General features: G+C 34.7%; 1 protein-coding gene across 3 annotated transcripts in view; it reads left to right on the top strand.

Moving 5' to 3' along the window:
* The first annotated feature begins 4,224 nt into the window (after positions 1-4,224).
* LOC121419162 (TOG array regulator of axonemal microtubules protein 1-like) overlaps positions 4,225-10,923 on the top strand; it is a 55,807-nt gene continuing 49,108 nt past the window's right edge. For all 3 annotated transcript variants that reach the window (XM_041613497.1, XM_041613496.1, XM_041613495.1), the window contains exon 1: positions 4,225-6,410. In XM_041613497.1, the coding sequence (XP_041469431.1) occupies positions 4,437-6,410 (1,974 nt within the window). In that variant the 5' untranslated portion in view covers positions 4,225-4,436. The remainder of the gene's footprint in view (positions 6,411-10,923) is intronic.

Here is a 10,923-nt window from a genome sequence, read left to right as displayed (position 1 = left end):
AAAGGAATGAGGACCGTATCACAGAGCAAATTCATTATTCCGTTAAGAAAAGACACAATCACAATCTGCAGTGGAAGTGAACCACCTGCTCTTTTGCACCATTTTAAATGGTGTTCAGTGAAGCTTGGTCATGTAATTTGGATATCTTTGGCATGCTAATGAGTCGTAACATTTAAGTAATCCAATATGTATGTTTCTACAATTATTAATTGGACAATTTTCTCACTTGTAACAATCATGAAAGATGGATTTCCTTTATATTGATGATCTGTATTGACGTTGCACCACATTGCTGTGTAGTTTTAGGTTAAAAAATATTTCTAATGAACGTTTAAGTAAATGTTTATACTGATCTCCCAGGTTACTACAGGTGGAGAGTTATTACCTGTAACACTTTTCAATTTGCATTGTATCGGATTTTAAGGCTAAAGTAGTATAAAAAAGGTTGGAAACATTTGTCTTGCCCACTTTATACTATTGTAGTTTCAATCACTATTTTTTTGTTGGGGGGGATGGTTCATTTCCGTATTTCATATTGATATCTGAAGAGTTATTAATATATATTGAATAAGAGTTTATTTACGGATAAATAAAGGAGAATGAAACTATTGGAACAAAAAGCTTGTGTGAAAACAAAAAAATCAAAGAAACAGATCAACGAAAGTTTGAGAAAAATCAGACAAATAATGAGAAAGTTATGAGCATTTGAATATTGCAATTACTAATGCTATGGAGATAGCAAATTGGCAATGCGACAAAGATGTGTGATGTCACTTGTGAACAACTCTCCCCATTACTGTAGTATATATTTTACTTGAATTGCCTCTTTTATCACATCTATCCATAGATCATGTGTTCTTTCTACATGAGGGCATGTAATACATATTTTTTGAGAATACATCATGGATAAAGAGTTTGTATCATCATAAGAAAAAGCAAAAAGAGACATTTTGAGGGTATTTTATAGTCCACCAAAGGGAAAGTTGTTCATCAGTGACATCACACATCCTCGTCACATTGCCAATAGGAGGATCTCCATAGCATTAGTGATTGCAATATTCGAATGCTCATAACTTTCTCATTATTTGTCTGATTTTTCTCAAACTTTCTTTATTCTTATTCTTTGATTTTTCTGTTTCCACACAAGCCTATTTGTTCCAAAGGTTTCATTCCCCTTTAAGTTTTAATATTACGAGCAATTCCATGATTTAACGAGCACATGTATCCATTGCACTGAATACATCCAATACCATCTTATCACAACAGTACTTACAACATAGCTGATCTATTTTTTTTTATTAAGTCCTGTCTTACTTTAATGAGTGGAAGTTTAAAGTTTAGAAACAAATTTGATATGTATGGCTGATGATACATTTTGTAGGATTTTTAAAACATTAATAATGTATTACTCTTTGTTAATGAAGTTAGGTAATATATATATGGTTATCATCTTTGGCTGAATGTATATTGTATGAGTATTTAAAAATAACTAAAAAGTAATTGGGTTATGAAATATATTGTAGTCCACAATTCTACAATATAAAATTTTGCAGTTAAATAAGTCACATATTTTATGTAATGTAAAAGAATCATATATAGAGTTGAGTGTTTTTATAGTTTTCTTTAACTGTGCAATCCTAACTCAATAAATCTTGTTGCAAAAATGTTTTTAAGGAATCATCTTAAAACAGATAGATATAAGATGGAAAAGTTATCAAATTACTCCGTCATTATGATGAATCATTTTATGAAATTACAATGTGACATGCTTTTAATCATGGCCATATGCAAACACAAAATCTAAACACAAAGGAAATGATTGCAAGAGCGATATTTTCTATTTTAAAAATTGACATTAGGTGATGTTATTTAATGATGCTATTTGCCTTTAAATTGAAGATACTCGGCAGTGCATTATCCTTTCTACTTAACAATGAAAAATAATCAGTTGTACTTATTAGTAATTGCTTTATGATGGTACTACTTATGCTTCTTTGTAATCATGACCTTGCTGAAAATACATTTACTGGTAAGGTAGATGTGAAACTTGATGTCCATGGCTAAATAGGATACTACTTTGCTACTCAGTTCTATTGAAATACATTTTATTACTTCTGTATCAAATATTTCTAATAAATTTTCTATAAACTTTAGATAGATAAGTATTTTTCATTAGTGTTGTTATTAACCACTGTGTCAGTTTTTTTTAATTTCAATTATTTTTTAATGATCCATTATCTTGCTACAATTTTCACAAAGTGTAGAGTGATAACTCGAGCCAATCATAGAGTCATAACTCAAGCCAAACTAGCCACAAAATAAATGCTAACTTATTTTATTTTTACATCCGTACAAAAATATTTGAAAATGTTTGTTGAAAATTGGCTTTCATTTCAAGTTTTGCACATCTCTTTTCTTTTGATGTACTGACCTGAAATGTTAAATATTCTGTCAAAAGCATTGGCATGTACATCTAATGTACTATCTAAATACTATTTTGGGTTTTTTTATCTTAGGAAAGATATATTTTGAGAGGATTTACGCATCTTAAAATCATTCAAAATGTTTGAGTATTAATACAAAATGTATATTTGAAGATTATTTATGAAAACTCAGAATGTTTCAAGAACCTACATGCATATTATCTGAAAGACATTGGAGGAAATATTTCTACACATTGTCCTATAAAAGAAACAACATCGATAACTACCGACTCTACCACTGACTCACAGAGACACATTTTTCATAGTATAGGCTTAACAGTTTTTGAATTGTTAGGCATATTAATCAGAATTAAAAAAAATGTTTGAATGCTTCGCTGCATACCCTCAGGATCAAGGGTGTTAAGTGTTGGCACTTTTCTGTTTGTCAACAGCTATTATATTTCCATTAAATATCAAAAGTCCCCATACAAAGCAATAACTGTTTATCAATTGCATTTAAAAATGTTTTTAAGTGGAAGATTGTCACTCACACTAGTACAAGGTTAGTATGCTATATTATTGGAGATTGTTGGATTTGGATTTATGCATGTTCGATTTTCACATTATTCCACCAATTAAATTTGATGTAATGCACATAATCCAATCAATTTGGGGTCAGGGAGGGCCTCCGGGAAGCACGTGTCCACCGTTTGACCCAAAGTTGTACATGTTTGGCTTTTGAAAAAAAAAAAAAATAGACCTTAAACTAATGAGGTCAGCATAATCCAACATACATTAAGGGCAGCTAGGGCATTACTACAGGGTGCAGGGGTGACCAACCCCGTGATTTTATCAAATCATGAAAAAGAGAAAAAAGAAGATGAAAAAAGAGAAAATGCACTGTGAAAAGGGGAAAAGAGAGAAGGTGAAAAAGATCAAGAAAGAAAAGAAGTTTTGGTTATGTGTAGTAGCCGTTATACAATCAAGCAAAAATGATGTCACTACAGTGGTCTTCCCCGTATTATATTGAGACAGAAGTCATTGGAAAGCCTATGAGATCAAAAGATGATTAGGCATACTTGTCCATTGGTTCTATTTGGAAGTCAATGCAAAGTACAAGTTGTTCTTTTCTAGTTGATATATTATTCAAGCTCCAGTGAGTGTATACAAATGGCAAACATAAATAAATTGCAATCATGAACTTACTTATCTGCCAGTAAAAGCAAAGAACAACAGAGAATTTATATACATGTATAATCAGTTTATAGGTGTAGGACTATATAATATACCACTTCACTTGATCATAAATCATTCTTTCTCTGAAAGAAATAAAGAAAATTAAAAGAGAAAGAAACAAGCCTGATGTCCTATCCTATAGGCCTTATAGAATTGCGATTACTGTGTACTAGTTCTGGGCCATTATTTCAATCATTCCTAAGAGAACTTTTGACAATATGATAAAACTACTATAAAATTTCTCCTGTGCTCCTCTTTCTTCCCCTATGTACCCCACACCCTCTCCTATAAATTCCAGCTCTTCAGTCACCCCCCCCCCTGCCTGAAATAGCTTGTGATTAAACTGTCAAACAATCTCAAGGTTTTTATGGAAATGAAGTGATTACTTGAAAGAGTGCAACTGTGCAAGAATGGCTCAAACTTCTGAGGGAACCTGTAATGAAAGATGACAAGTTTTTACGCTTTGTCCAACTCTACGCCCACAACCCATTCTGGAAGAGAAAAATGATAGCGCCACCTTTCGGTTTAAAGCATTATAATATTTTAGTCACGTGATAAAGCCCAATTCATCGCCATTTTTCGATTGCCATGTAAATTTCTGAATGTTTACGGTCTGCAAGCCGCCAACTCCAACCAAGGTTTTGCTTCGGCCAGGACTCAACAGGTCTCAAGACAAAATGTAGTGACATTGCAAGTATCATGCGTTCCCATCACTTAAGTATTGTAATGAATATTACATGAGAAAACGAAAATTAATGCAAGTTTTGGACTGCTTCGATGGCCGGAACGGTTGCCAAGTTGCCAGTATACAACTTCGGGCAAGGCGAGCACCGCACGGTAATGAATGGGAGCGATGCGGACGAGTCCGGTGAGCGTGAGCGAAAGATGGATGATGAGGACCTTTTTAGACAGTTACAAGATAGTAGCTATGTCAAACATAGAGAACATATTCTTGATGAACTTGTTGCAAAGGTTAGGAGGAATGGAGGTAAAGTTCCATTTAAGAATCCTCGTGCACTTTTTAAAGGCCTTGCACTTGTGTTGCGAGATGAGGAAACAAAACTGCGACTCAAGTGCATTCAGTTTATCATGGACTTGGTCCCAATTCTCAAGCAAGAGCTTGATGCCTGCATGATGCTCGTCATCCCCAATCTTATATCAAGCTTTAGTGATGCAAAAGTGTCGATGCGGAAGGCTGCTGTTCAGACGCTGCATATGTACATGAAGCACACCACGAACATTGAGCCAATCTTCAACTCAATTGTGAATTATGGATTAGAAAATGAAGACCCCAAAATCAGAGCAGAGACAGCAGTTTCACTTCCTGTCCTATTGACAGGGGAATTCGCAAACACAGACTTGTCGATTGTTACATGTGCTCTGGCAAGGAAATTCACTGATGACACTGATTTGATGGCAACTGCAGGTGTCTCTTTGGACAGAATCTGTTCTTTGGTTGGTGAAGCAACATTTAACTCTTACATAGACAGCTTGCCAGCAAGAATAAAAAGTGGTTATTGCAAAAGGACAGGGAGACCTGATCCCAGTCCAAGTGTCCCCTTAGAAGGATATTCAGCAACAGGATCTTTGGACTGGAACTCCAACCGAACAACAGAACCTAAATCTGTCCCTGATGATGAGCGCAGATCGAGGTCAAAGCCAAATACTGAACTACAATTTGGTATTGTTCCCCAAGATGTACTTGATCAGCTGTCTGATCAAGAACACTGGACCGAGAGAGCATCAGGGGTACAGGAGCTGAAAGAAATAGTTGTAGAACTCCAGGATATATCAGAGCTTACACCTCACATGATCAACTTTATTAGTTTTCTGTGCAACTTACTTGATGACTCTAACTTCAAAGTTAGCTTTCATACCTTGGAAATATTTCAAGAATTGGTTCAGAAGTTCAACCAAAAAGTAAAGCCATTCATTCGACACATAGTTAATGCTCTTTCAAAACGCTTTGGAGACAACAAGACAGTTATTAGACAAGCCAACATGAAAGTGATGATGCAGCTCATGCAAAGTGTAGGACCTAAACAGGTAGTGCATGTTGTATCAGAACTGAAGAACCAGCGAAAATCTGGGGTACGTGAGGAAGCTCTGAATATTGTGATTGCAGCTCTTCTGACATTTCCTAGTTATGACTTTGACCTGCCAATCATTTGCCGAACACTGTCACAATGTCTAAGTGATCAGAAGAGAAGGGTAAGGCAAGCTACACTAGAATTGTTTGCAGTCTTGGCACAAGCAATGGGCCCAACAAGAATAGGTCCTCTCATTGATGCTGTAGATCAGATTGAATTAAAAACCTCAGAAGAAGGCGTCATGAAAGCAGTCCAGGCAAGACTAGCCAGGAGACAATTACCAAGATTAAATGAGGATGGGCTGGTGGAATATGCATCTCAGACACCATCATCAGCAGCAGCTGCAGGTAGAACAGCGTCATCAGCTGGTCATGATACTGAATGGATCTTGAAAGCTACCAGGAACTCAAGTGCAAAAGAGCGAGCTTACACAGATCCTGGAATAGAGCTTTCTCAGCCATCCCCAACAAGAGCTAAGATACCTATGGGAAATGTTGGCAACCCTGACTCACAACCTCCTAAAAGGTTTCTGAGTGCAGGGAGAGGTCGCTCTAAACTACCTTGGGAAGAAGTAAGAGATGCTAGGGTTGCTGAGGACATGGATGATGGACAAAACACAACAGGCCATGGCAGAGTGCAAATCAACAGTGCTCCAACTCAGGTATGTGATTCTAACATTGGCTTTTAATGTCACAAGTTAGTTATTCTACTCCATGGGAAAAAATAAATGGGTGCTAGGGGTGATTCTGTCCTTGAAATGCTCAAAGGAGCCCTAATACTATTTCAGTCAATTTAGTTTTTGCATTTATTTGGAATTAGCCTGACCATAATTCATTTAAGAAATCCCTTTCAAAATGTCTCACACAGGTCACAAAAAAAATGCATGAATATTTTATAGGGAATATTGGATGGCCATGAATGGGATGCGAAGAAATATTGTTCTTCAGCGAGTAACAATATTTCTATGCATCACATGAAAATTAGTCATCCATTATTATCATTATTTAGATACCCCTAAAAGCTTAACATGAATTAATAAAGCAAAAAAACGAATTGTTTTACTAACCATCATTTACTGCAATCCTACATAAATCATGAGCATGGCGCCCGAGTATTGTAATTTTTTTAAAAAGAAATCTCTGTGGGCAATTCCACAGGTTGGTGGACATGAGCTTAAAAATTCAATTTCAATATTTTCTTGAATTTTTTAATACATTAAGTCCTTCATACATGATAGTTTCAGGAACAAGAAATAAAAATTCCATTTTCATATGTATACTTTGGAAAAAAATGGTCAAAAGTTGTGTCTTCCATTGTGTACCAAAATACAAGAAAAATAGTGAAAAATGAAATATGCCTTATTACCATTTTGTTGTTGCAACAACATACCACTTTATATATTTCTGAAGTTTAGAAGAGTCAAATTACTTAAAATACACAACCGCTTTTCAAGTAAATTTGTAGTACTCATTAAAAAATAAATATTGCAACCTGCTCAGGTGATGTAACGTGAGTAACCGAAAAAACTGACTTTGTTTTCTGAGAGAAAAATTCTTCATAGTTAATTGGTGGGATTTTAAATTCTCTTCAAACAATCTTTGACACAGTGATGACTATCAAAATCATTAAAAAGTACAATTTAAAAAAAAATTGAAGAAAAACTGTAACGTGAGTAACTTTGTAACGTGAGTAACCATCATGTAATGTGAGTAACCAGTAAAAATTATTCAGTTCGGTAACATTTTCTGTGGGATGTCAAGTTTTAAGTCTCATGGTGAGTTGAGAAGTTATTTTTGATTAATTAAAAGCAAAATGAGGGTACATCTCTTTCATGCGACTCTTTGTTCATCAAAATATCAGTGGTCATACAATCACACAAAAAATTGAATATTAGTAGAAGTACATGTATTCACAATGCGAGAGTGCATTAGTAAGACTTGGTTTTGATTAACCAAACTTTAAAGAGTGTTTGAACAACACATTGAATGCCCTTACCTGTAACCCTATCTAGGCCAGAGTATTTTGGGAGTTGATATGGCCCGGGGGGTGGGGGGAGGGGGGGGCTCCCAGGCCCCCTTGAGATCTCGGCCATTGGCCGCACGATCACGCCGAAAATTTGCGTGCAGGTTGTCTTGGACATAATCTACAATACTACATGTATACAGTAATTTATTTCATGCAAATTGGTATTAAGCGATTATGCTAATTTATGCATAATTAGTAAGCGAAATCATACTTTTCCCTCCTCCCTAATAAAGCTCCAATTGTTCCAATTTTTGGTATAAAATCTCTTTTAGATGTTCCTAGCAATGAATTTTACACACATTATTGATTTAACATTTAAATAATTTGCAAACCCTTTTTTCTAAATTTTGTTGCTATGGTACATGTACATGTAGTTTGTACACAAGTCAATGGGAAAATATATATAATAATATGTCCAATTATATAGCGCAGTTACTACATGTATGTGCATATACTCAACTGCGCTTTGATACTTGGTATCATATTATTACCCCGGCCGTAGCTGAGCCACCGTATTAATAGGCACTCAAAAGTGTTTTTAAGGAAAAATCCTTCTGGGTACCCATTCGCCTCACCTGGGTCGAGTGCAGCACAATGTGGATAAATTACTTGCCGAAAGAAATTATGCCATGGCTGGGATTTGAACCCACGACCCTCTGTTTCAAAGTCCGGAGACTAATCCACTGGGCCACAACGCTCCTAAATCATTGTTTTGTATCGCATGCCCATACATTCTTCTACAGTACATGTCCTTTGTTTTCAAGTTGTATGGGATGTACATTGTACATACATGTACTGCACAGTACCGTTACATGTATATATATGCCCATTTATATTCTGTTTGGATGAACTTGGGCACATTTTACCGTATAACATCATGATACTTGGCTGAATATTGAGTCCAAATTGACACTTGTCACAACTGTGAGATATCATTAGAAAGCAGAAAAAAAATTATTCAAATTACTCAATGAAATTGAGGCAATTTTTTTAAGTACCGGTACCATATTTGTATGTTTGGCAGTTTTAAGTAAAATTTTCTTATTTTCTTTGCATCCATTTTACTCAAGTAAATTACATGTAAGTTACAACGACTTAATTCAATTTAGTAAAACAATCACTTTCATCCAAATATTAGACTATGAGTTGTCACTTACCTGTACATGATAGGTACTGACATTTATATAATTATACATGCACGGTTTATCCTAGCAAATAAAACAGAATAATAAGAACATTTTCTGAAAACCTAAAAAGAAATCTTAAATTTTCTGGTAACTACTTAATGTTGCTCTTTGATTCAACAAAAGAATAAAACTTTTGGACACCCTTATCCAAAACAATTTCAAAGACAAATAGACATGACAGTTATAAGTTTTAACATTTACTTGCTCTTAATGAATATTCGGGTATTAAAAACATTAATTGATAAATATAAATACATGCAACATGATTTTATAAGTACATTAATAATTATCTTTGCCTAATTGGAGTTAGATTTTGATTTTTGGTAACATACTGTACATGTATACTCTAGGACATTTGTATGTTGTATGTTTTTGTTAACCTGCATTGTACATAAATAATGATACATGTATATAAGATCAGTCAATTTTTTCTGTGACAACTAATACATACATGTATGATAAAGCTGTATGCCACTGTAGTTTAAGACATTATGTTTTTAATCTATAAATTCAGACAAATTTGAAATCTTGAAAATACTGAAAGCGTATCTTTTATTTTTTTAGAGAAAAAGTACTCTGTTCTTTGCATTAGCTTGCTATCTAAGTGAGATGTGAACTTACATGTAACTTCTTGTTCTGTTTATCATTCAACAGGATGCCCATTCAATGAGTTAGTTTTCCATTGGGCCCTAAAAATACATCACAAACATACAATTAATACAAGTGCCATCTTTAAAAGAGAGCTATATTCTGACTCTACATTGTATGCCGGTTTATAAAAGCATCAAAATCAGAGAGAAGAGGGAAAATAATGAAAATACACTGTAGGCCTACATAAATGTACATAAAGAAAGAAAAGTTTTTGACCACCCTTACATGTACATCATTGGTATTATTTAGCGGTTCATGAGAACTACATGTACATGAGAACTACGTGTACATGTAAGTGTGAATAAACTATAAATGCAAAGATCTGATGATGCATTAGATGCACACAATAAAAGACATTTTAGTCTGGTAAATGTCATCCTACATGTACAATGTACATGTATGCAATGGGCTATGGAATAACATGAATATGTGGGTGCTGCTTGCAATGCGAGTCACAGTATCAAAGCTGACAAGATCTACTAGTATGACATTCTTTGGTGAATTTTCATCAAGCCTTTATGAATACTTTTCTCTCTTTTTATTAATGAATTTTATTAAAAACCAGCATGAACTCAGGTTTGACTTCCCTTTGAAGAATTTATTTGTGATTGCATTTTACATGTACAGTACACATGCATCTGCTTTTAAATAGACATTGGTTCCATTTGAAAATATGTTGTCATGGTAACTTGTGTTAATAGTATCCTTGGGAGTCTATTGCAGTGATCAAGAAAATTGCTTTCTATCATAGAAGGGACAACAGAGGTTGAGATTTATCATCTTGGCCTTTGTGTTTGACTGCTCAAATCTGCTTCCCATTTGGAAAGTCATGTCGGGGCTCCTCGCAGGCATTCCAACTTTACAGTCTTTCACCATTTTAATTAGAGGCATGGAGTCTGCTTGAATGTAACTAGAGTAGACAGTCAAGTATTTCATGCATCCTTCAAAGTTCTTTTAATTTCGAGGCTGCTTGTTGACTGGTAATTCACGGACAGTGCTCCAAATCTTGCCGAAAGCCGAAAAGCCATTTTGCTGTTTGCCGGATTTATTTACATGATCATATGTAATAGATAGTTTCTTGGCTGCTATATACTGAGATGAACATGTATCAGCCTTCTTCTGCGAATGCCTGCTCTCTTGTCGTGATTTGATGTTTTTCCTCCATTGCATAAAAACTGAACAAGAGAGCACTCAACCAGAAGGGTCAAATTTCTAAATAAGTTGAGAAAAAAATATTTTTCTGAAACAATTTTATTCATACAGTATATTATGTACATGTAGGATGTAGTAAATGCAGTTTTCAGTATGGAA

The sequence above is a fragment of the Lytechinus variegatus genome, chromosome 7 (assembly GCF_018143015.1).
Source record: "Lytechinus variegatus isolate NC3 chromosome 7, Lvar_3.0, whole genome shotgun sequence".
NCBI lineage: Eukaryota > Metazoa > Echinodermata > Echinoidea > Temnopleuroida > Toxopneustidae > Lytechinus > Lytechinus variegatus.
Note: the sequence above shows the minus strand (reverse complement) of the source record. Positions and strands in the feature narration are given on the sequence as shown.